Raw genomic sequence first — 27,260 nt, 5'->3', positions numbered from 1 at the left:
AAATTTCATTTTAGAAAGTAATCTATTTTTTAAAAAATGAACTTTTGTAATGGAAGAGTAAATATTTTGGGACAGTCTGGGAGTGAAGATGACAGAGGTTGCAGTAAATCACTGCAGCTCACCCATATTCACCACCAAATAACCATAAAATAGTAACCCATAGCAAATCCTAGAATAGTAGAGAAAGCAGAAAGATGGGATGGAGCTTTCTTTTAGCCTGGGAGACTTGAAGAATCAACAAGAAAGGTCTATCTCACTCAGGTAAAAAGGGAGTGTGGTACAGCAGTACCACAGGTAAAAAGGGAATGTCTCAGCAAGCCAGCAGCACACAACACCTTAGCAAAGTAGAGGGAGATCTTGAACCCCAGGCTGGTGGAGAAGGCAAACACCAGGGGAACTGGCAGACTCCAGCACTGAGCTGGTTACCATGAACAGGCAGATCTCTACTTGAGACATCCTCCAAGGGCCAAACCTCCATGTACTTCAGCACAGCCCAAAGCAAATGGGCACCCTTGTGTGGCCAGATCTCTGTGGGCTTTGTAAAGCCCTGAGAAATACAAAAAGCAAAATGAGACAAAACAAAACAAAACAAACAAACAAACCTGGGTCTCAGCACATGTCACAGACCACCACCAGGACCCCACCTCATCACCAGGTAAGCTGCCAGACCCTGATGGCCTCCAACAGTGCCAGTAACCCCCAACTCCACACCTTGAACAGAGCACCAGACAAAGGGTCCCCTTTGGGCCTCAGTGCAACATCAGCACAGCATAATATAAACAGCCAGTGTTTGCAGTCATTGGTATAAGAAGCCTGAGACAGAGACCTTTCCATCGTAATAGTAGAAGTCAAATTTAAAAGAAAGGAAGAAGGCAGGAAAAAAAGATATGAGCAATAAACAACAACAACAACAACAAAAACAACAACAACAATAAAAAAAACAATTGATCTAGAAAATAGATCCAGGAGAGACGATATTAGAATCATCAGACTACTTGAAATCCATAATCAAAAGAAGGACCTTGAAAGCATCTTTAAATAAATTATCAATGGAAACTGCCCTAAAATTCTGGAACCAGACTGCAAAACAGGCATTTAAAGAATCCACTGATCACCTCAGGAAAGAGATTCCAAAATCAAAACAAAACAAACAAATAAACAAACAAACAAAAAAACTTCAAGGAACATTATATCCAAATTTCAAAACTATCAGTCAATGAAAAAATGCAAATTGCCATAAAGAAACAATTCAAATATCTGGGAGTCACAATCAGGATTATATAGGACTTGGCAACTACGAAATTAAAAGATTGGAAGTCATGGAATGTGATATTCTGGAAGGCAAAGAAACTAGGACTACAACCAAGAATCACTTACCCAGAAAAATTAAATATAACACATCAGGAGAAACATGTTTATTCAATGAAATAGAAGGATTTCAAGCTTTCATAAGGAGAACACCAGAATTAAACCAAAAATGTGACATCCAATATAAAGACCCAAGAGAAGAATAAAGAAGTAAAAGGCAAAGAAGTAAAAAGGGGAAAATATATATATATATATACACCGAGGGCACAAACATAAGGTCAATTTGAGGGAATGACATAAAAAAATATTAAGGAATGAGGAAAAAGAGTATAATGGGTACATAAAGAGGGGAGAGGTAGAATGGGATACATTATTTCACATAAAGAGGCACAACAGTGGAAGGAATGATGGGAGGTTGGACAATGAGGCTTTATTGAACCTTACTCTCATCAGTATTGGCTCAAAGAGGGAATAATATACACCAACATTTATAATTTTCCCCTTTTGTTATGTTAGACAATTTAATAGGTGTGATGGGGTAGCTCAAAGTTGTTTTGATTTGCATTTCTCTAATCAATAGTCATTTAGAATATATTTTCATATGACTATAGATAGCTTTAATTCCTTACTCTGAAAACAGCCTGTTCATATCCTTTGACCATCTATCAATTGGGGAAAAAAATTGTATTCTTATAAATTTGACTCATTTCTCTATATATTTTAGAAATGAAGCCTATTTCAGAAATGATGCTTGTAAAATTATTCCCTAGCTTTCTGATTGCCTTCTAATCTTGTTTTGTTTATGAAAATCTTTTTAATTTAATGTAATCAGAATTATCCATATTGCATTTCATAATATTCTCTATCTGCTGTTTGGTCATAAATTCTTCCCTTCTCCTTAGATTTGACATGAAAATGATTCCTTGCTCTCCCAGTTTGCTTACAGTATCAGCCTTTATATATAAATTATGAACTCATTTTGATTTTATTTGGGTATATGGTGTGAGGTTTTGCTCTAAGCCCAGTTTCTGCCATATTTTTTTTTCCAGTTTTCCAGGGACTTTTTGTCTTTTTCTTTGTGTGAGGCAATCGGGGTTAAATGATTTGCCCAAGGTCACACAGCTAGTAAGTGTCAAGTGTTTGGTCTGAGGCTGGATTTGAACTCAGGTCCTCCTGACTTCAGGGCCAGTGCTCTATCCACTGTGCCACCTAGTCGCCCCAGTTTTTGTCAAAGAATGAGTTCTTATATCAGAAGCTGGGGTCTTTGAGTCATATGGTTCCTGGGTTTGTTTTGGGAGACAGACTTCTAAATATTTTATAATGTCTATGGTAAGTTTAAATGGAATTTCTCTTTCTATCTCTTGCTGTTGGGCTTTGTTAGCAGTATATAGAAATGCCAGGGGCAGCTAGGTAGTACAGTGAATAGAGCACTGGCCCTGAAGTCAGGAGGACCTGAGTTCAAATCTAGCCTCAGACCAAACACTTGACACTTACTAGCTGTGTGACCCTGGGCAAATAATTGCCTAAAAAAAATACCAGTGCTTTGTGTAGGTCTTTTTTATAGCCTGTAACTTTGCTAAAGTTGTTTATTATTTCAAGTAGTATTTTCCTTGATTCTCTAGGACTCTCCAAGTATATCATCATATCATCTGCAAAGAGTGATAGCTTTGTTTTTTCATTACTTACTCTAATACCTTCAATTTCTTTTTCTTCTCTTATTGCTAAAGCTAATGTTTCCAGTACAATATTGAACAACAGTGGTGATAATGGACATTCTTGTTTCACCTCCCATCTTATTGGAAATGCTTCTAGATTATCCTGATTACATATGATGCTTGCTGAAGGTTGTAGGTAGATGCTATCTATTATTTTAAGGAAGACTCCATTTATTCCTATGCTCTCTAGTATTTTTAATAGGAATGGGTGTTGTATTTTGTCAAAAACTTTTTCTACATCTATTGAGATGATGAAGTGGTTTCTGTTATTTTTGGTGGTGATATGATCAATTATGCTGATAATTTTCCCAATATTGAACCAGCCTTGCATTGCTGGTATAAATCCTACCTGGTCATAGTATATTATTCTTGTGATAAGGTGTTGTAATCTATTTGCTAATATTTTATTTTAAATTCTTGCATTTATATTCATTTGGTAAATTGGTCTATAATTTTCTTTGTTTTGACTCTTCTCAATTTAGGTATCAGCACCATATTTGTTTCATAAAAGGAATTTGGTAACACCCCTTCTTCACCTATTTTACCAAATAGTCTATATAGTATTGGAATTAATTGTTCTTTAAAGATTTGATAGAATTCACTTGTAAATCCATCTGGCCCTGGAGATTTTTCCTAAGGGGTTCATCAATGGTTTGTTCAATTTCTTTTTTCTGAGATAAGGTTATTTAAGTATTTTACTTCCCCTTCTATTAATCTGGGCAATGTATATTTTTGTAAATATTTATCAATTTCACTAAAATAGTCAAATTTATTGGCATACAGTTGGTCAAAACAGTTCCTAATTATTGTTTTAATTTCCTCTTCCTTGGTGGTGGATTCACCCTTTTCATTTTCAGTAGTAGTAATTTGCTTTTCTCTTTCTTTTTTTAATTAAATTAACCAAAAGTTTATCTATTTTATTTCTTTTTTTCCTAAACCAGCTCTTAGTTTTATTTATAAGATCAATAGTTTTCTTAATTTCAATTTTCTTAATTTTTCCTTTGTTTTTCAATATTTCTAATTTGGTGTTTAACTGAGGATTTTTAATTTGTTCTTTTTCTAGTTTTTTTTTAGTTTCTTGCTCAATTCATTGATCTCCTCTTTCTCTATTTTATTTATGTAAGCATTTAGAGATATAAAACTTCCCCTAAGAATTGCTTTCACTGCATCCCATAAGTTTTGGGTGTTGTCTCATTATTTTCATTCTCCTGAATAAAGTTATTGATTGTTTCTGTGATTTGTTGTTTGACCCAATCATTTTTTAGGATTAGATTACTTAGTTTATAATTATTTTTTAGTCTATCTTTCCATTGCCCTTTATTGCATATAATTTTTTTTGCATCATGATCTGAAAAGGATGCAATAAATATTTTTGCCTTTTGGTATTGGATTGTGAGGGTTTATGCCCTAGTTCATGGTCAATTTTTGTGTATTTGCCATGTACCACTGAGAAAAAAAGTATATTCCTTTCTATCCCCATTCAGTTTTCTCCAGAGGTCTATCATACCTAACTTTGTTAATATTCTATTGACCTCCTTAACTTCTTTCTTGTTTATTTTGTGGTAAGATTTATCTAGTTCAGAGAGGAGGAGGTTGAGTTCCCCACTAGTAAAGTTTCGCTATCTATTTCTTCCTGTAACTCTGTATTCTCTTCTAAGAATTTCAATGCTATACCACTTGGTGTATATATGTTTAATAATGATACTACTTCATTTTCTATGGTGACTTTTAGCGGGATGTAGTTTCCTTCCTTATATCTTTTGATAAGATCTATTTTTGCTTTTGCTTTGTCTGAGATCAAGATTGCTACCCCTGCTTTTTATTCTTCAGCTGAAGGATAATATATTCTGCTCCAGCCTTTTACTTTTACCCTGTATGTGTCACTCTTTTTCAAATGTGTTTCATTCAACATATTGTAGGATTATGGTTTTTAATCCATTCCACTATGTGCTTCCATTTTATTGGAGAGTTTTTATTGGAGAGTTCATCCCATTTACATTCACAATCATAATTACTATCTTTCTTTTTCTTTCCATCCTTTTTCTCACCTGTTCATGCTGTTCTTTCTCTTTTCTTCTTTTCCCTTCTCACTGATGTTTTTTTTTAATGGTAATTTTTTTTTGTTTTCAACATATACTTCCACAAGATTTTGAGTTCCAAATTTTCACCCCATCTCGCCCCTCCCCCTACCCCAATATGGCATGCATTCTGAATACCCATTCCCCTAGTCTGTCTTCCCTTCTCTCTCTCTGCCCTTCTCTTATCCCCTTCCCCTTCAATTTTCCTGTAGCGCAGGATGGGTTTCTGTACCCTATTTCCTGTATTTCTTATTTCCCAGTTGCATGTGAAAACATTTTTTTAAACATGTGTTTTTAAAACTTTGGGTTCCAAATTTTCTCCCTTCCTCCCTCCCCACCCACCCTCATTGAGAAGGCAAGCAACTAAATATAGGTAATATATGTGCAGTTATGCAAAACACTTCCACAGTAGACATGCTGTGAAAAACTAACTCTATTTTGCTTAATCCTATCCCACCCCCCCATTTTTCTATTCTTTCTTTTGACCCTGACCCTCAACAGAAGTACTTGCTTCTGATTACCCCCTTTCACAATATGCCCTCCTCTCTATCATCTCCCTACTCTCTTGTCCCCTTCCCCCTCCCTATTTTCCTGTAGGGTAAGACAGATTCCTATACTGAATTGAGTGTGTATGTTATTCCCTCCTTAAGTCAAATCCTATGAGAATAAGATTCACTCATTCCCTCTCACCTTTCCCCATTTGCCCTCCACTGTAAGAGACTTTTTTTGTTTTTTTGTTTTTTGTGAGATAATTTATCTCATTCTACCTCTCCCTTTCTCCTTCTCCTAGTATAATCCTCTCTCACCCCTTAATTTTATTCTCCAGATATGACCCCTTCATTTTCAACTCCCCCTGTGCCCTCTATCTATCCATCCATCTATCTATCTATCTATCTATCTATCTATCTATCTATCTATCTATCTACCTATCTATCTATGTATTTATCTATGTCTATATATATATATATATGTACATACAATTTTTTCCCCTGCAACTACCTTAATACTGACAAAGGTCTCAGGAGTTACAAATATCATCTTTCCATGTAGGAATGTAAAGAGTTCAATCATAATAAGTCTCTTATGATTTTCTCTTTCCCATTTACCTCTTCATGTTCCACTTGCATCTTGTATTTGAAAATCAAATTTTCTATTCAGCTCTGGTCTTTTCATCAAGAATGCTTGAAAGTCCTCTATGTCACTGAATGACCATTTTTTCCCCTGAAGGATTATACTCAGTTTTGCTGGGTAGGTGATTCTTGGTTGTAATCCTATCTCCTTTGCCCTCCAGAATATTATATTCCATGCCCTGTGGTGCCTTAATGTAGCAGCAGCTAAATCTTGTGTTATCCTGATTGTGTTTCCACAGATCTTTAATTGTTTATTTCTGGCTTCTTGTAATATTTTCTCCTTCACCTGGGAACTCTGCAATTTGGCTACAATATTCCTTGGAGTTTTCCTTTGAGGATCTCTTTCAGGTGGTGATCGGTGGATTCTTTCAATTTCTATTTTGCCCTCTAGTTCTAAAATATCAGGACAGTTTTCCTGGATAATTTTTTTTTTAAAAGATGATGTCTAGGCTCTCTTTTTGATCATGGCTTTCAGAAAGTCCAATGATTTTTAAATTCTCTCTCCCAGATCTATTTTCCAGGTCAGTTGTTTTTCCAATGAGATATTTCATATTGTTTTTTAATTTTTCATTCTTCTGGATTTGTTATACAGTGTGTTTATTTCCTACAAAGTCACTAGTTTCCAATTGCTCCGATCAAATTTTTATGAAGTATTTTCTTTAGTAATCTTTTGGACTTCCTTTTCCATTTGACCAACTTTGCTTTTTAGGGCATTCTTTTCCTCATTGGTTTTTTGGATCTCTTTTGCCATTTGGGTTAGGCTATTTTTTAAGGTGTTATTCAATATTTTTTTGGTTCTCCTTTAGCAAGCTGTTGACTTGTTTTTCATGATTTTCTTGCAAAACTCTCAGTTTTTCCTCTACTTCTCTTACTTGCTTCTCAAAATCCCTTTTGAGTTCTTCCAAGGCCTGTGATTAATTCATATTCTTCTTAGAGGCTTTGGATGTAGGAGCTTTGGCTTTGTTGTCTTCTTCTGGTTGTATGTTTTGATCTTCTTTGTCACCAAAGTAAGATAATATAGTCTGATTCTTTTTGCACTACTTACTTATGATCACAGCCAATTACTTGAGTTTTAAACTCATTGTTAAGGTAAAAGTCTTCTTTCAATGTGGAGAATGTACTGTCCCAAGCTTTGGGGGGGTTTGTACAGCTGTTTTCAGAGATACTTCTAGGGACCTGAAAATTTTCAGTTCTTCCAAGGTCCTATGATAAGAGTCAAGGTGTTTCCTCTCCACTACCACAACAAGCTCCACCATGCCAGTGCTCCTCCTTGCCCCAGGACCGCCCCTCAGAACTGTGACCCAGATCCAAGCACCAGTAAAGCAAGAGATTCCTGTGTCAGCACTGGCTAAGAGAGCCTTTCCATCCCCCTCTGATCAGCCACTCGATTCCCCCTCAGCCTGTGGGCTGGAAGCTCAGGAAACAGCCATGGCCCCTGGGGCGGCTGAGACCTCTCTCCTTCTCTCACCGCAGTCACAGACTTTTCCCACAGACCTTCTAAGTTGTCTTTGGCATTCGTGGGTTGAGAAGTCTGGAAACTACCACAGCTGCCCATGATTCAGTCCTCTGAGGTCTGCTCCAAGATCGCTGAAGCCTGTGCCCCTACACTGCACTGTGCTCCTCTCCCCACCTGGCATGATATACCTTTCTGATCAACCATCCAGGCTATCTTTGCCTGGAAATTTGTTTCATTCTGTCTTTTTGTAGGTTCAGGAGATGAGGAATATTACTAAATAAGGGTGAAAGACATTAGGGAGGAATTATTGGAATAAAATTCAGAATGAAGAGAGAGAGAGAGAGAGAGAGAGAGAGAGAGAGAGAGAGAGAGAGAGAGAGATTTAAATTTTAGAAAGGTTTTGGCAGTGTAAGGAATTCCTTCCACCCATGAAGATCAAAGATCACAATGTGTGATTTAAGCCTGACTTAAGTGCTGCCTGATAGGTTTGGAGGGATTAAATGACTTGCCCATGGACCCATGTCTAATAATGTTTGCAGATAGAATTTGAACCCAGGGCTTTCTGAGTTCTCAATTGGTATTCTAGCCACTAAATCACACCATCTCTTCAGGAAGAAGAAATACTTGAATACAGCTCTATCAACCTCCTCAGAGTGCTTCTCAAGTCATTCCACCAGTCATTACCCATCATTTGCAATTGTAGACATTTTCACTGAATTCTTTATAAGGAAATTTAACTTGAAATTAAGAGTTTAGTATGCTCTTTCCTTCCTCTCCCTCAAAAAATATTTATCTATATTCTCATTGTCACAAAAGTCCTCAATGCATATTCCTGAAACATAAGAAATAAGTATAAGGATGAATAACAATTTGAAAAAAAATGAATAGAGTATACATACACACATCACACATGAGTTCTGTATTAAAAATTGTAGCAAACTGTCATCCAATGAAATGTTATTCTGATGTTTCAGTATTAATGGTGGGGACCCTGGTGTCTTAAAAGCTATTCCATCAGAGTATAGACTCTATCAACCTAGAAAAACGTTAAGTATCATCCCAGTGACAGACTATGTCTTCTCTTGGAAGACCAACTCTTCTAACAAAGGGTGGTTGAACACCAAAAGGTAGGGCTCTAGGTAGGAAGTTCTTTGGCTATGGCATTTCATGACACACACAAAAAATAAAGAACAACCCTCAGTATCATTATTTTTACTTTTTTTTCTCTTTTTCCCCCCCAGTTTAGATCTCATATCTAGGAAAACAGAAACAGGAAGAAAAAAAAACACAAATGACATAGGAAACAAACGGACAAATTAAAATACACTTTCCAAAGAAGTAATTAAATGAAAAATTAAGGCTGATAAAAGAGAGCTTAGAGAATAAGAACTAAGTAAACAGGAAACTGAGAGAGTTAGAGAGTTTGGAGTAGTCTGTTTAATAGAAGTTATATTTACCCTCCTCTTCTCCTAGTATTACTTCTTCAACTGACTCACAATCTTCCAATTTTGTACATTCATTGTTCCTTCCCTTGAATTCTACAAAGGGGTTTAAACTAATAGCAAGATTCATAGCAGCTATTTTTGTGAAAGTAAAAACTGGAAATTAAAAGGGTGCACATCAATTGGGTAATGCCTGAAAATTATGGGATATGATTGTAATGGAATACTATTGTGCCATAAGAAAAAATGGAGTGATAGTTTCTGAGAAACTTGGGGAGAACTGTATGAACTGACTCAGTAAAATGAGCAAAACCAGGAAAATGCTATATAAACTAACAACACTAGAAAGTTAAATGATTTGGAAAGACTTATGAATTCTCATAGTACAGTCAGTTTTTTTTGAAAATTCCAGAGGACAAAGGATAAAGTATACTACAAATTTCTCATAAGAGGGGTGAGGGTCTCAGGTTGCAGAATATGACATATATGTTTTGGACATGGACAACCAAAGATTTGTTTTAGTTGATGACACATATTTGTTACAACATTTTTGTTTTACTTTTCTGTTCACTTCATCTTCTCCACTCCTGACTCTCCAGACTTCTTTCTCCATCATCCTCCTGTAGCCTTGCCACCTCATAAGATGTCTCTTTTCCTGTGGCCTTCTCATCCTGTAAGATCCCTCTGCCTTGTCTGTCTCTATCTCTGTTTGATCAGCTCCTCCAAGAAATGCCATTTATAGGAAGTGTCTAGAGCAGCTTATTTGATATCTTCATTCCAGGGCTCTGCTCCTTACTTCTTTCTCCATTAAGCTCCTGCTCTGGTACCTTCACATTCTATCTTCCCCCAACCTCCTGCTTTTCTTCCTATTCCCTTTAGAATGCCCTCCTTGAGGGCAGGGACTGTCTTTCTTTTTATTTGAATTTTATACCCAGTGCCTGACACAAATAGTAAGTACCTAATAAAAGATTGTTCATTTGACTTTTTAAATGAGAGAGAGTAGGGAGAAAAAGAAAATATTAATTTAAATTTAAAAAAAATTTTTTTTAAATTAATAGCAAGAAAAGTGTTGCCCAAAGCAAGCGTACCATTATTATCTGTGTATACATTACAAGATAAGCACCTAACATGTTTCATCACTACTTTTCTCTCTGATCTCCTTCTTTTCAAAAAGAAACTATTGGTGTCAATCACACATTGATTTTACAAATTTCCAAAAGAATGATTCAAGTAACCCTTTCCTTTTTCTTTGTTTTTACACAATAAGTAAGGAAGAAAAAGACTTACATACAGCCATTCTACTAGTGACAAATTTGAATATAAATATCGTTGGCAGCAATTATAAATACAAGAACACAAAGCAAGTCATTTAATTGAATTATAGAATATTACAACTTGGTAATGTGTGTATAATGTATGTATATATACATATATATTATTGTAGGAAATGTGATTACTCATAATTTGTTGCAAAATAATGCATCTTACTAGAATCAATTTTAAAATAATACATCACCATCTGTGATGAGTAAGCTCATATTTCCATTCTGCATCACTTTCTTAAAGAAAAAAAAAAACATAAATCTTCATTACTTACCTCTCTTTTCATTTCTGACTACAGTTGTGGATTTATTTGAAGGACAAGGGCACCGTCTTTCACACTTGACTGAGATCTGTTTTCCTAAGACACACGCTTGATAATCTAGCTTGCACTGTAGTAAGAGAGAAAATAATGATTTGTGTTACAGATTCAAGTCATGAAATTTTAGTACAGAAGCTTTGAATCCTTATTCAATACAGTGTTCAGTAAACACAAAATTTGAAAACTTGTCTGTATCTCCAATATCTCTAAACAAAAAGCATACATATTACTTACAATTGTTCTACTGATGTCATAACCACAGGCAGCAACTGTGGCTTACCAACTGCCTGATAAGAACTAGATGTATTTATGGGGAAATCATACAGGCTTCTGCAATTGTTCTTAAGTTGACTGTTCTCAAATAGTCAAACAATAATTGTTCTTAAATTAAGTTTAATTATTCCTAACATCATACTGAATCAACACAGTCTCATAATTAGAAAGGATACAGATAAGTCTAGTCATTGCATTTGTGTAGTCTTCTCACAAGTAGGTACATTCTCATTTGTATTACAGTTATTTGTGTACATATATCATCTGCTCTATAAGTCTGTAAACTCTTTGATGGGCTGGTTGAATTCTAATTCATCTTGATGATGGTGATGATGTTGTATAAAAATTAATCCAAATAATAAAGTCATAACCAGACAATACACACTTTCACACTTCTAACTGGAGCTCCTTTATATGTGTTATCTTCTCTAATTGGCATAAAATCTTCAGGGCAAGGATGGTTTTGTTTCCTTGTTATCATATCTCCAGTTCATAACAGTTCCTCTCCTCTCCTCTTCTCTGGTATCATGCCCATACCAGAGGGTACTGTGCCCAAAAGAAGGTAAATTTTGATGCCTGAAATCTATCTAGTTAACTTGGGGTTTACTGGCTAGATTTCTTTCTCAAAGACCAAGCCTTAAATCTAACTCACTCTGGATCTCACTGATTAGACAACAATAGGTCCCTGTCCAAGCACTGCTTAATGGTTCATTTTTGGGCCTTCTTGGTTATGAGTGAACATAAATAGTAACTGTTTTTCTTTTGCCCAGCAACCCTAAGGATTTTCCCCTTTGAGTTTGATTTTTTTTTATTAAAAGGGGCAAGGGCCAGCTAGGTGGCACAGTGGATAGAGCACCAGTGCTGGATTCAGGAAGACCTGAGTTCAAATCTGCCCTCAGACACATAACACTTACTAGCTGTGTGAACCTGGGCAAGTCACGTAACCCCATTGCCTAGCCAAAAAACCAAACAACAAACAACAAAAAACAAAAAAAAAAGGAGGGCATGCCTTGGCTTATTTTTTATTAATTAATTTATTTTTAGTTTTCAACATTCACTACCACAAGATTTTAAATTCCAAATTTTCTATTCATCTCTCCAATCTCCAACACTAAGACTATGTGAATTCTGAATACCCCTTCCCCCAATCTACCCTCCCTTTTATCACCCCTTTCCTTTCTATTTTCTTGTAGGTCAGGATAGATTTCTATACACCTTTGCCTGTGTATCTTAATTCCCATTTGCATGAATAAAAAAACCAAACAGTTTTTAACATTCATTTTTAAAACTTTGAGTTCCAAATCTTCCAAATCCTTCCCTTCCTTCCCAGCCACCCTCATTGAGGAGGCAATCAATTTGATATAGGTTATATATGTGTAATCATGCAAACAATTTCCATAATAGTCATGTTGTAAAAGACTATTTACCTCCATCATATCCCACCCTTTCATTTATTTTGTTTTCTCCTTTGACCTTGTCCCTCCTCAAAAAATGTTTGCTTCTGATTAATCCCTACCTCAATCTGCCCACCCTTCTATCATTCACCCTTCTCTTATCCCCTTCCCCCCTGTTTTCCAGTAGGGTAAGATATATTTCTATACCCAATTGGTTGTGTATATTATTCCCTCCTTAAGCCAAATCCAATGAGAGTAAGATTCACTCATTTCCATTCCCCGTTCCTTCCCCCCTTTACTGTAAAAGTTTTTTCTTGCCTTTTTTATGGTAGATAATTTACCCCATTCTACTTCTCCCTTTCTCCTTCTCTCAGTACATTCCTCTCTCATTGATTAGTTTTATTTTTTAGATATGATCCCTTCATATCCAACTAATGCTGTGCCCTCTGTATGTATATATGTATGTATGTGTGTATGTATGTATGTATTTCCTCTAACTATGCAAATATTGAGAAAGATCTCATGAGTTACAAATATCATCTTTCCATGTAGGAATGTAAACAGTTCAACTTTAATAAGTCCATTATGATTTCTCTTTCCTGTTTACCTTTTTATGCTTCTCTTGAGTCTTGTATTTGGAAGTCAGATTTTCTATGCGGCTCTGCTGTTTTCATCAAGAATGCTTGAAAGTTGTCTATTTCATTCAATGTCCAATTTTTTTCCCCTGAAGGATAATAGTCAGTTTTGCTGGGTAGGTGATTTCTTGGTTTTCATCTTAGCTCCTTTTACCTCCAGAATATCATATTCCAACACCTCTGATCCCTTAACATAGATGCTGCTAAATCTTGTGTTATCCTGATTTTGTTTCTACAATATTTGAATTTCTTGAAAGATGAAGTCTAGGCACTTTTTTTGATCATGGCTTTCAGGTAGTCCAATAATTATTAAATTATCTCTCCTGGATCTATTTTCCATATCAGTAGTTTTTCCAATGAGATATTTCACATTGTCTCCTATTTTCATTCTTTTGGTTTTGTTTTATAACTTTGTTTTCTCAGAGTCATTAGTTTCCATTTTCTCCATTCTAATTTTTAAGCAATTATTTTCTTCAATGAGCTTTTGGACCTCCTTTTTCATTTGGCCAATTCTGCTTTTTAAGGCAATTTCTTCAATATTTTTGGGTCTTCTTTAGCAAGCTGTTGTCTCATTTTCTGTGATTTTCTTGCATTACTCTTATTTCTCTTCCCAATTTTTCTTCTATTTCTCCTACTTGTTTTTCAAAATTCTTTTTGAGCTCTTTCATAAACTAACAACAATTGAGATTTTTCTTTGAGGCTTTGAATGTAGGATCTTTGAATTTGTTGTGTTCTGGTTGTATATTTTGATCTTATCACCAAAGCAAGATTCTATAGTCTGAATTTTTTTTCCTCTGTTTGCTCATGTTCTCAGCCAAATTATTTGACTTTTTAACTCTTTGTTAAGGTACAACTCTGTTTCCAGTCTGGAGGGTATACTGTCCCAAACTTCAGGGGTTTTGTGCAGCTGTTTTTAGAGATCCTTCTAGGGACCTGTAAATTTTCAGTTCTTTCAAGGCAATATGATCAAAGGAGAGGTGTTTATTCCTTTCCTGGCTTGTCCTCTGTTCTGTGAGTAACAACTATCACTCTTTTCTGCCTTGGAACTGTGAGGATTCCCACTCCACTGCTATCACCTCAAGTTTTGCCTTGGCAGCACTCCTCCTTCTCCTAAGATTACCAACCAAGAATGTGACCCAAATCCAAGTACAAGTAAAGGAAGATAATCCTTCCTCATTGCCAGCAGAGAGATCCCTGTAATCCTCCTCTGTTCAGTTGCTTGATCCTCCAAAGACTGTGAGCTGAGACCTCTAGATGCATCTTCTGTTGCTGTGGCCATTGCCCTGGGCAAGATTAGACCATGCTCCTCTCTCACCCATGTCTGGCAGACATTTCCCACTGATGTTCTAAGTTGTCTTTGGCATTTGTGGGTTGAGAAGTCTAAAAACTGCCACAGCTACCTGTGATTCAGTCTCCTGAGGCCTGCTCTGCATTTGCTTGTGTGTTCCATGCTGAACTGTGCTATTCTCTCAGCCTGGCACAACAGAACTTTCCTGTCAACCTTCCAAGTTGTCTTGTGCTGGTAATTTGCTTTATTCTGTCTTTTTATGGGATCTGCTGTTATAAAATTTGTTTAGAGTAATTTCTTTAATTAATTTATTTTGGTTTATCAAGAAACACTGTCATAAGCTTTTGAGTTTTTAATTTTTCTCTCCTTCGCTCCCAACCTCCCAATTCAACACAGTATGCAATATGATATAGGCTATAAATATACATTCCTATTAAACATATTTTTACATTACTGATGTTGTAAGTAAAAATTAGAACCAATAGGAAGAGTCACCAGAGAGAGGAAGCAAAATTTAACAGAAGAGAAAAAAATAGCAAATAGTATGCTTCAATTGGCATTCAAATTCCATAGTTCTTTGTTTGGATGTGGATAGCATTTTCCATCATGAGGCCTTTTGAGATGTCTTAGATCCTTGTATTGCTGGGAAGGGAATATCACTATTACTCATTGCACAACGTAGTTCTTATTGTGTACAACATTCTCTTGGTTCTGCTCACTTCACTCAGCATCAGACTATACAAGTCTTTCCAGGTTTTTGTGAAGTCAGCCTGTTCATCATTTCTTATAACACAATAGTATTCCATTGTATTCATATACCACAACTTTCTCAGCCATTCCCCAATTGATAGGCATCCTCTCAATTTCCAATTCTTTGCCACCACAAAAAGAGCTGCTATAAATATTTTTGTACATGTAGGTCCTTTTCACATTTCTATGATCTCTTTGGGATACAGCCCTAGAATTGCTATTGTAGGGTCAAAGCGTATGCACATTTTTATAGCTCTTTGGGCATAGTTTCAAATTGTTCTGCGAAATGGTTGGATCATTTCACAATTATACCATCAATGCATTAGTGTTCTAATTTGCCCAGATCTTCTCCAACATTTCTCATTTTCTTATTTTGTCATCTTGGCCAATCTGATAGGTGTGATGTGGTACCTCAGAGTTGTTTTGATTTGCATTTCTCTAATCAATAGTGATTTAGAGCATTTTTTTCATATGATTATAGATGGTTTTAATTTCTTCATCTGAAAACTGGCTGTTCATATTCTTTGACCATTTATCAATTGGGGAATGACTTGTATTCTAATAAATTTTACTTAATTGTCTATATGTTTTAGAAACTAGGCCCTTATCAGAGACACTGGTTGTAAAAAATTTTTCCTAATTTTCTACTTTCCTTCTAATCTTAGTTGCATTGGCTTTCTTTGTGCAAAAACTTTTCAATTTAATGTAATCAAAGTTATCCATTTTGCTTTTCATAATGTTCTCTATATCCTGTTTGGTCATAAATTCTTCTGTTCTCCATAAATCTGATAGGTAATCTATTCCTTGCTCTCCCAGTTTGCTTACAGTATCAGCCTTTATATCCAAATCATGAACCTATTTTGACTTTATTTTGGTATATAGTGTGCAATTTTGATCTATGCCTAGTTTCTGCAATACTCTTTGCAGTTTTCCCAGCAGTTTTTGTCAATGAGTGAGTTCTTATGCCAGAAGCTGGAGTCTTTGGGTTTATTGATAATAGATTACTACAGTCATTGACTACTATGTCTTGCATACTTAACCTATTCCACTGATCCACCACCCTATTTCTTAACCAGTATCAAGCAGTTTTGATGATTGGTGCTTTATAATACAATTTAAGATCTGGAATGGCCAGGCCACTTTCCCCTGCATTTCTTTTCATTAGTTCCCTTGATATTGTGGACCTTTTGTTCTTCCAAATGAATCTTGTTATTATTTTTTCTAACTCTATAAAATAAATTTTGGTATTTTGATTGATGTGGTACTGGATAAGTACTTAAGTTTAGCAGAATTGTCATTTTTATTGTATTAGTTTGGCCTACCCATGAGCGATTGATGTTTTTCCAATTATTTAGATCTGACTTTATTTGTGTGAAAAGCTTTTTGTAATTGTGTTCATATAGTTCCTGGGTTTCTTTTTGGAGGTAGATTCCTAAGTATTTTCTAATGTCTATAGTAACTTTAAGTGGAATTTTTCTTTATATCTCTTGCTGTTGGGCTTTGTTCTTAATATATAGAAATATTAATGATTTATGTGTGTTCATTTTATAACTTTCAACTTTGTTAAAGTTATTTATTGTTTCAAGTAGGTTTTTACTTAATTCTCTAGGATTCTTCAAGTATATCATCGTATCATCTGCAAAGAGTGATAGCTTTGTTTCTTCTTTGCCTGTTCTGATACTTTTAATTTCTTTTTCTTCTCTTATTGCTGAAGCTAACATTTCTAGTAACATATTGAACAACAGTGGTGATAATGGGCATCTTTGTTTCACCCCTGATCTTATTGGAAATGATTCTAGCTTGTCTCCATTACATATGATGTTTGCTGAAGTTTTAGGTAGATATTATTCATTATTTTAAGGAAGACTTCATTTATTCCTATGCTCTCTATTGTTCTTTTAATAGGAATGGGTGTTGTATATTGTCAAAAGCTTTTTCTGCATCTATTGAGATGATCATGTGATTTCTATTAGTTTTGGTGTTGATATGATCAATTATGCTGATACTTTTCCTAATATGAGACAGCCCTGCATTCCTGGTATAAATCCTACTTGGTCATACTGTATTTTTTCTTGTGATCCTATTTGTAACTGTAGCTGTAACCTATTTGCTAATATTTTATTCAAAAGTTTTGCATATATATTCATTGGAAAAATTGGTCTATAATTTTCTTTCTCTGTTTTGACTCTTCCTGGTTTAGGTATCAGCACCATAATTGTATCATAAAAGGAATTTGGTAAGACTCCTTCTTCACCTATTTTCCCAAATACTCTACATAGTACTGGAATTGATTGTTTTCTAAATTTTTGATAGAATTTGCTTGTAAATCCATCTGGCCCTGCAGATTTTTTCCTAGGGAGTTCATCAATGGCTTGATCAGTTTCTTTTTCTGAGATGGGGTTATTTAAGTATTTTACTTCCTCTTCTATTAATCTGGGCAATGTATATTTTTGTAAATATGTATCCATTTCACTAAGATTGTCAAATTTATTGGCATATAGTTGGGCAACATAGTTCCTAATTGTTGTTTTAATTTCCTCTTCCTTGGTGGTAGCTTCACCCTTTTCATTCTTCACACAAGTAATTTGGTTTTCTTCTTTGTTTTTTTTAATTAGATTAACCAAAGGTTTATATATTTTATTTATTTTTTTAATAAAACCAGGTCTTACTTTTATTAATTAGTTCAATAGTTTTCTTAATTTCAATTTTATTAATTTTCCATGGGTTTTCAATATTTCTAATTTGGTGTTTAATTGAGGATTTTTAATTTGTTCTTTTTTTCTCTTTTTTTAGCTGTATGCTCAATTCATTGATCTCCTCTTTTTCTATTTTATTTATGTAAGCATTTAGAGATATAAAACTTCCCCTAAGAACTGCTTTTGCTGCATCCCACAAGATTTGGTATATTGTCTCATTATTGTCATTGTCTTGAATGAAGTTATTGATTGTTTCTATGATTTGTTGTTTGACTCAATCATTTTTTAGGATCAGATTATTTAGTTTCAATTATTTTTCATGCAATATTCTCTGGGCTTTCAGAGGTTGATAAGGGAGGGTGAGAGAGATTTACTTTTTACTCCACCATCTTGGCTCCCAGAAACAGAAGTCTCAAAATGAAATTTTGAACCTTCTATTAAACTGCCTTTTATCTTTGAGCTGTTTTCTGGTAATGGTAATGAGTTTGTTCTATTTCACTTATTCTTTGTTTTGTTAAGTAACTCCCACAACTGTCCCAAACCATTTGGCACTTTTGGGAGATAATTGATCAAGGTATAAGGTACAGCAATTTGTAGCTACAGGATTTTCTCCCTCACCCCTGTGGTCATACTGGTTGGTTCACTTATGAAACTCTCTTGGCCTCATTAGCACAGTGGTCTGAGTACCCACATAAGCCTTCTTGTTCAGTCTACACTCTTAATAGATAAGGAATGAGCTTAATTGTAGATAATTCTAAATTATAGTAAATGTAATTTATTCACTTTTTGGATACCAAGGTGTTTTTTTTTTTTCTTTAAGTACCAGAGTGAAATTAGGGAATCAGCCATCTGAGCTGAATCCCTTCTTTCTACTTCCATTTGTGGGAAAGCTTATTATCAGCAAGGGGTATATGGGAAGACATCACAAAAATGTTATAATTTAAGATGGTCTTCAGAAAATGTCTAAAAACTCTGAGAGGAAGGAAATTCAATCTAGGACAAATGGAATGGAATAAGAGGAGGAGAGTGTGATATATAGATAAGGCATGGTTCTACATGGAAAGACTACTGCTTCATGTCAGAGAATATGAGTTAAATTCTGTATTTGATGTTTACTATGTGTCCTTTGGCAAGTATCTTAACCTCCTTGAGTCTGTTTCTTTATCTGTGAAAATGAAGGCCAGAAAATTTCAAGTTCTCAAGATTTTCCTTCACAAAAGAAATAAAACAGCACCTCAGGGCAAATATAGAGGAGTAAAAATAAATGAAAAGGAAAGGGGGATAGAAGCAGGGGCCCCCATGGGACAATCAGAGAAGATTTGAAGAAAATTACCAGGACAAGTTTTGGGCCTTTTAAAGAGTAAACACCTCCAGGTTAGGTCCTAGATCTACTTAAACAATAAGCAGCAAGCCTCTGGGTCAATGAGTGATGTTGGACTTCTGAACAAGGGAAGACTATGGGAATCTCTTCTGACAAGGAACATCAGACCCAGTTGTGCTGCAGAGACCTGGAAGGGGGAGGGCTGGGTTGGGGGAGAATTGGGGGGAATCAGTATATGCCTCTTTAGTGCAGAAGCAGTGAGGCAGGGACTCTGCTGTCTGTGGGCATGTATAGGAGACTGGAGGTCTTGCTCTGGGTTCAAGGTCCAAAAAAAAAGAACTTAAGGAAAATCTGAGACCAGAAGCACCATCCCCCATACCCCAGGACTAAAAGTGATTATAAACATTAAGCTATTAAAAAACTTATACAGTAAAGGAGAAAGAATTCAACCATAGAGAATTTCTCTCTCTCACTCTCTGTATATAGATGGATAGATAGATAGATAGATAGATAGATAGATAGATAGATAGATCTACATACATACATATAAAAAATAGAAAATAATATGAAATATCTCATAAGGAAAACAACTGATCTGGACAGCAGATCAAGAAGAGAAAACGTAAGAATAATCCTACTACCTGAAAGCTATGATCAAAAAATAATCTTGATAAAATAATACAAGAAATAACTAAGGAAAATTGTCTTGAAGTATTAGAACAAGAGGGTGGAATAGAAATAGAAAAAAATTCACCAATCATCACCTGAAAGAGACCCTATGAGGAAAATCCACAGGAATATTATAGTCAAATTCTGAAACCCCCAAGGATAAAATATGAGCAACAAGAAAAAGAACAATTTACATATGGTAGTGCCACAATTACAATCACGCAAGACCTAGCAGTGCCATATATTGAAAAGGAAAAGAACTGGGGGTCTGGCTGCAAATGTCATAACCAGCAAAGCTAAACATAATAATGAATGAAAAAAACAGACATTTAATAAATTATCAGACTTTCAGGACTTAAAAAAAACCACCTAAATTTAATAGAGGATTTGATATATAACAGCCAAGAAAAACATAAAGTACATACCAAAGACCAATTACAAGGGACTCAGTGAGAGACAACTGTTTACCTTTTATGCATGCAGAAATGTAAAGTGTATGTCTAAGATTATTATTAGTAATTGGGTAGTTCACAAGAAAGATTGGGATAGACCTGAGTATGATATGATTTCAAAAAGTAAAACTATTCAGGTCCAGCTAAAAAGAGTAATTATTTTATACAAATGAGGGGCAAGAGGAAGAACCAATACAGAAGAATTAGATGGGGGAGGAGAGCTATTAGTTCTGGAAACCTACTTTCATTGGGAAGGGGTTCAAGTGGGAACAATACATATACATCTAGAAGAATATAAAAGTCTTCTAAATTTAGAAAGAAATAAAATGCTAAGGAGATAAGGAGGTAGGAGAGAATAAAGGAGGGATCTTTAGAGAGGAGGGTGAGGGAACAGGCCAAAAGGGCTTATAAAAGGGTGTTTAGATTTATGAGAATGAGAGGATAAGGGAGGGATCTTTGGAGAACTGTAGGTTTAGTAATAGATGGGGAAGTTGGTGGGTAGAAATAAGGTAGAGGAGCCAGGATGGATAGGCAATAAGAGATAAACACAAACATAAAAACAAAGATTAGTAGTAGAATCTCTAAGGGAAGATATATGTGTATGTATGTATGTATGCATGTATACATCTATGTACATATACATAAGTATGTATGTATGTATATATCTGTCCTTAATTGTAGCCTCCTGAGGGGGATGATGGAGGAAAGGGGAAAAAAAGAATGAAGTAAAAAGTGTACAGCAGAGAACAAAAGAAAACCTACAGGGAAGCAAAGAAAAGATAGACCAGCTTTCAACACAATGCATAGTATTTAATATATAGGCTTTCTTGACATGGAAATTTATAAATATTTTGCTACATATTTTGAATCCTCTCTTACATTCTGCTGTGCACATGACATGTTTGTTTTTTTCTTTTCTTGTTCTATATTTAAGTTTATAACATTTTTCTTTTTCTTTTCTTATATATTTAAGTTTTGATATTCAAGTCTAAATTAAAAAAAAAGATTAAAAATAATGAAGGCACTGGCCTAGATTTCTTCTGAGGTCCCTTCAAACTCTGGACTTATGGTAAAATGATCCCAAGTTGATGATATGTTCAGAAGATCAACAATATTCTAATTTGTCTTTAAAAAAAAACCATGCATAGAAGAGAATAATATAACATAAAGCTGGAACAATAAGATAGTGCCAGTTTGTAGAACTGCCATGGCTTTTTAATTTCACTCAGGAGACAACAGAGAACAGCTGAAGATTATTGGGCAGAGGAGCAACATAACTAGTTCTACACAAAAGGAAGATCATTCTAAAAAAATAAACTTAAAAAGGCTAGATTGGAAAGAATGATGAGTGAAGGCAGGGAGACCATGGATTCTTGACAGGCAAGTAAAAATGATATCTTATATTGTGATGCTGGCAGTAGCTACAATAAGAGAAATAGGTAACCAATGTGACAGATGTCAGAGAAGTGACAGTACTTGGACACTGGATAGGAGAAGTTGGAAAAAAGGGAAGTCAAAGACAGCCAAGGGATCTAAAACATGGGTAAGAGAATGAGTGAGAGACAGTGGGAGACAAGGGAATGAGCAACAGAAAGAATGTAAATTTAGATGAATTTGTTGCTTATTACATGGGTGACTTTGGAAAGTCACTTCATCCCTCCAAGCATCAATTTTTTCATCTGTAAAAGGAAGTGGATGATGACAGTGATACCACCACTAAGCCTGTCTTCCAAAAAAGATCAAAGAAAGAGTAAAATGATTCATATATACATAAATATTTATATCCGTTCTTCTTGTAGTGGTAAATAACTAAATATCAGGAAAATGATAATCAAATGAGGTGTGGCTGAACAAAGTATTGCATGAATATAATGGAATATTATTGTTCATAAAAATAATGGAAGGGATAATTTCAGAGAAATCTGAGAAGACCTGAATGAACCGATGAAGAAAAGTGGGCAGAATAAATTTTGTAACAATACTGTAAAAACAAACAACTTTGAAATACTTAAAACTTCTGATCATCAATGGGGTGGTGGAAGGCAGATAATGGAACATGGTACTACTTTCTGAGATGAGCTCAGGATGCAGAATGACACTTTTTTTTCATCATGCTCAATGAGGTAGTTGATTTTGTTTGACTAAGCAAGGATCACAAGGGTTCTATTTTTCTTTTCTTCTTCCAAAGGAGGGAGAAATTTGGTACAGAAAAAAAAAATATATGTGTATATATACACAATAGAGTTCTCAAAATTGCAAGTGTCATCCCTTGTAGGGATCTAAACAGTTTGCCCTTATTAATAACATGTTGTTTCTTTCTCTCCCATATACCTTTTTATCCCTCTCTTGAGTCTTGTACTTAAAGATCAAATTTTCTGTTGAGCTCTGGTCCTTTTATCAGGTAGATATGGAAGTCCCCTATTTCATTGAATATCCATCTCCTCCCCTGAAAGATCATGCTCATTTTTGGTGGGTAGTTGATCTGTGGTTGTAATCCAAGCTCCTTTGCCTTATGGAATATCATATTCCATGCCCTATAGTCTTTTAATGTAGAAGCTGTAAGGTCCTGTGTAATCCTGACTGTGGTTCCATGATATTTAAATTGTTTTTTTTTTCTGACTGCTTGCAGTATTTTCTCTTTGACCTGGTAATTTTGGAATTTGGCTATTACATTCCTTGGTGTTTTCAATTTGGGATCTCTTTCAGCAGGTTATCAGTGGATTCTTTCCATGTCTATTTTACCCTCTGGTTCTAGGATCTCAGGGAAGTTTTCCTTTATGATTTCTTGAAAGATACTGTCCAGGTTCTTTTTTTAATCATGATTTTCAGGTAGACCAATAATTTTTAAATTGTCTCTCCTGGATCGATTTTCTAGGTCAGTTGTTTTGCCAATGAGGTATTTTACATTTTCATCTTTTTTTTTTCATTTCTATTTTGTTTTTGTTTGACTGATTCTTGCTCTCTCATAGAGTCATTAGCTTCTATTTGCTCAATTCTGATTTTTAACAAATTGTTTTCTTCTATTAGATTTTGTACCTCCTTCCCCATTTGGCCAATTGTATTTTTTAGAGACTTGTTTTCTTCACTGTACTTTTTTTTTTTCCAACTGGCCAATTGTATTTTTTAAGGATTTGTTTTCTACAGTTAATTTTTGCCCTTCCTTTTCCAAGCTATTGACTCTTGCATACCTCTCATTTCTTTTCTCAGTTTTTTTCTACTTCTCTAATTTGACTTTTAAAATCCTTCTTGAGCTCTTCTAAGAAGGTTTTTTGGGCTTCAGACCAGTTCATATTCCCTTTTGAGGTTTCATATGTGGGTTTATTGACAATGTTGTCCTCTTCAGAATTTCTTACTTGATCTTCACTCTTCCCATAATAAGAAACTATTGTATGTTTCTTTTTGTTCATGGTGTTTGCTTATTTCCTGGCCTTTAAAGAGATTGGGCTCTCCTGCTGGGGAGCAGAGGGAACTGACCCAAGCTTCTTGTGTTGGAAGCCTAGGGCCTGGTTGATGGCTTTGTGTGCTGGGGCCTCAAGTGTTGGCAATTGGAGACTGTAGGATTCTGGCAGCTTACCTGGTGTTGGGCTGGAATCAGCAACACTGGAACTCTAGGGGTAGGATTGGATAGTGTGGCTCCTAGCAATTTCCTGCTCACCCAGGCCTTTCCTTCTTTTTGCTTTCTTCAGCTCCTTTCAGATGGATGTTATAGGGTGTTTATCCACCTGGTGCCTCTTGGAGCACTGCTTCCCTTAGTTTTGCTGAGGCACTGTGAGACCCAGTTGCTATAAAATGCTAAAGCACCTGGTGGTTTTCTAAGCTGGTTTCCACCAGTCCCCCTCCCCTTCAATGAGGCACTTAAGGGTCCAGGTGTTGATGTTTGCCTGCTCCACTACCTGGCTTCAGGATCTCTTTCTGGTATGCTGAGGTGGGGTTTTCCACTAGCTTGCTGGGATGCCTCCCATTTTGTACTGCTCCTCTTCCCCCAAGGTAAGAGGGACCTTTCCAGTTAATTTCTCAAGCTACCTGGGCTCCTGGACTGCAGCACCCCATCTTTCTTCTGGTTCAGCTGTTCCAGGGTTTTTCCTAGGGTCTTTCATTTTTAACAAACCAAAAATTGTTTATGTTAAATAATCTCAATAAGGGCCTTCAAATCATGGAATAATTTTAGAACTTTAAAAATGTTTCCATTATTATTATTTTCTGTACTAAACTGACATTCATGCTGTTTGAACATATCAGTACATAAAATTCACTCAAAATTTTCTTTCATAATACCTTGGGAAACTCTAGCTAAATACAATTTGATGACATTTAATTACATCACAAAGCCATTCTACATCAAAGAAGCCTGAATTTCAAATTATTTTTTTTTAAAAAAAGCTTGAAATAGGTTAAGAAAAAGTATGGCTACTTCTTTGAGGGGAAAAATATTCAAGGTATGAATACCACTTTCTGTGGAAGAAAAATGTTTTAGTATTTTACAGACTTTTTTATGAAGAATAATATATTTGTATATATCTATATAAATTCTAAAATAATGTTATATCTAAGTACACAACATTACTTTTAGGAAAAAAAAACTTTAAAAGAACTCATCTTTTAGAAGGCACCTGGTATTGTTGTAATGTAGGAAATGTTGATCTTTCTAAACTTGAAATAGTGTGCAGTTCAGTTCCACAATTTGCTCCGTGGGAATCACTTTCTAAATTAAGTGAGGTTGACTTGCTGGTTCCAATCAGCTTATGCACCAGTGAATAATTCAATTCAGTTTCAGTTGATAGAGTAGAATGCACCAAATACCAAATTGGATTACACACACCTGTAGAGCAATGTTTTTAGCTGTTGTTTCATTAAAGGCCTTTTTGGAACATGAAAGTCTTGACTGGTCACTCAATAAGCATAGTTTACTTGAAAGAGGACAGCAGCAGTCAGAAAAAAAAATTAATAAATGTTATGTAACATTTTATTTAGTGGTCTTTACTTTGCAGTGGAGCAGGAAGCAGAAATTCAAAAAAAAGTTGTTTAGTATTTCTCAGAGCAGGGCATTTTGAACATGTTAAGGTTCACCTCATTGTGCTTAGTTACCAAAAAACACCCAAAACATTTATAATTAAAGTGGGGCCTGTAAAAATTACATTGAAAGTTGAGTTTCATTGTCTGCACAATCAGAAAGACTTCCATAAAAATCCTCAATTAAAGTTTATTTTTTTTTTTGGTGAGGCAATTGGGGTTAAGTGATTTACCCAAGGTCACTCAGCTAGTACGTGTCAAGTGTTTGGTCTGAGGCCAGATTTGAACTCAGGTCCTCCAGACTTCAGGGCCAGTGCTTTATTCCCTGCACCACCTAGCTGCCCCTCCGAAATTAAGTTTTAATGATGATTTGGGGCTTGAAATCTAATTTCATTTACTTTTATGCCTTTTTAATGCATTTAAGTATTTTAAAATCTTGGACCTCATAGCATAAAATTTTATTCAATGTACATTTTATTAATAAGAAGCAGAAACAAATTCAGAATATTTTAAAAAGCAACAAGATTTGAAATTTAACTACTAAATAAGCCAATATTAATGAAAAATATGTGAACAAGTCCATTTTCTTCAAATATGTTGTGTGCATAATTAATGAAATTTGAATATTATATATGTTAAATGATCAATATTGTAAAAAGTGAGAGAATTAGGTTATTTTGGACATTTAACAGATAGATACCTAGAACCTGTGTAATTATGGTTTTTTTTGTATTCACAAGGGAAATCTATTTATGAAAAAAATTAAACAAAATATAAATATAATAAATTTGTAATATAAAATGTGAATAAAAATACTTAATGCACATTGGCAAAAACAATTAAAAGTAATAAGCAATGTTGTAAGTGCTTTGGAGGCTGACCTGGAAGCAACCAACAAAAGTTTTGATTAAAAAATGACAACTATGAAAACTATAAACAAGTAAACACATGAAAAATATTTCAAAGCAAGGAAAACAGCAGGTGTATTGATCATGGCTACATAAAAAAGGCATTTCTTTGCAAAAGGACTAACAATGACAGTGTAAATAGAAAACAAGTGATGAACAATTTGTTACAGATACTGCTATTACTTGAAAAATATTGTTTCTTGTAGAACTTTATTATATTAATATTATTTTGTAAAATAATTTGTTTTTAAAAATTTAAGCATAAACTTTATGTACAGATTACTCTTTTCCTCAAGAAATTTTTTTTCCTTGACTACTTTTTTCTCCATCCCCACTGCCCTTATATCCATTTTCCTCAGTGTTCTTTCTTTGGCACAAGTAAACTAAAGCAGTTACTGACATGCTGCTTTACATTTCCATGACACCTTTTAGATTTGTATTTTTACAATGAATTTACCCTTTGGGGGAAATAGATGGTATTTTATAACCTAAATACTTGTTCTTTTTAAGAATATTACCACAAAACATGTTTGCAAAGTATCTGTAAGCTTTTATACCTAACAGAACTGAGCCTACATCAAATGTTCCCCCAGCATATAATCAAAGTAATTCAGCAGCTTCCTGTCATCAGGAGATCATCTGAAGTTTATTTATCTATATCTCACTTTAGGAAAGTATAAAATATTTGAGAAAAATTCCTCTCAATAAGTATTAGGATATATTCTACTTTTTGATGCAATATAATTTTGACACTATACCTATTGATTGAATTGCTAATTAATCAAGTTCAATTTACTTAATTATCACAAGGTTGAAATATTTATTAAGTTATACATGAACTAAAATATCACATAAGGGGCATGTTCATTAGTCTTTATACAAAAAAATGAAAATACCATACTGAAAAGCATAGCTAATTCATTCTTGGATATTTAAGCATCTGAGTATTGAAAGCATTTAAACTTAGTGTTAATATGAAAATAAAGTCTGCAAGATGACAAGGTTGTCATTATTCATTAGGTCTAACTGTGTAACAGTATGACTCAAGTACCAGGAGCACCAAATAAACAGTAATAGACTTAAATGAAAGCAA

At 34.8% G+C, this 27,260-nt stretch overlaps 1 protein-coding gene across 5 annotated transcripts in view; it reads right to left on the bottom strand.

Annotated features, from left to right (window-relative positions):
* SPOCK3 (SPARC (osteonectin), cwcv and kazal like domains proteoglycan 3) overlaps nt 1–27,260 on the bottom strand; it is a 706,138-nt gene that overhangs the window by 216,244 nt on the left and 462,634 nt on the right. For all 5 annotated transcript variants that reach the window (XM_027866933.1, XM_027866928.1, XM_027866929.1 and 2 more), the window contains one exon: nt 10,727–10,841. In XM_027866933.1, the coding sequence (XP_027722734.1) occupies nt 10,727–10,841 (115 nt within the window). The remainder of the gene's footprint in view (nt 1–10,726; nt 10,842–27,260) is intronic.

This window comes from Vombatus ursinus, unplaced genomic scaffold, assembly GCF_900497805.2.
Source record: "Vombatus ursinus unplaced genomic scaffold, bare-nosed wombat genome assembly UNPS02014784.1, whole genome shotgun sequence".
NCBI lineage: Eukaryota > Metazoa > Chordata > Mammalia > Diprotodontia > Vombatidae > Vombatus > Vombatus ursinus.
The sequence above is the reverse complement of the archived record's forward strand: the minus strand, read 5'-3'. Positions and strand labels throughout refer to the sequence as shown.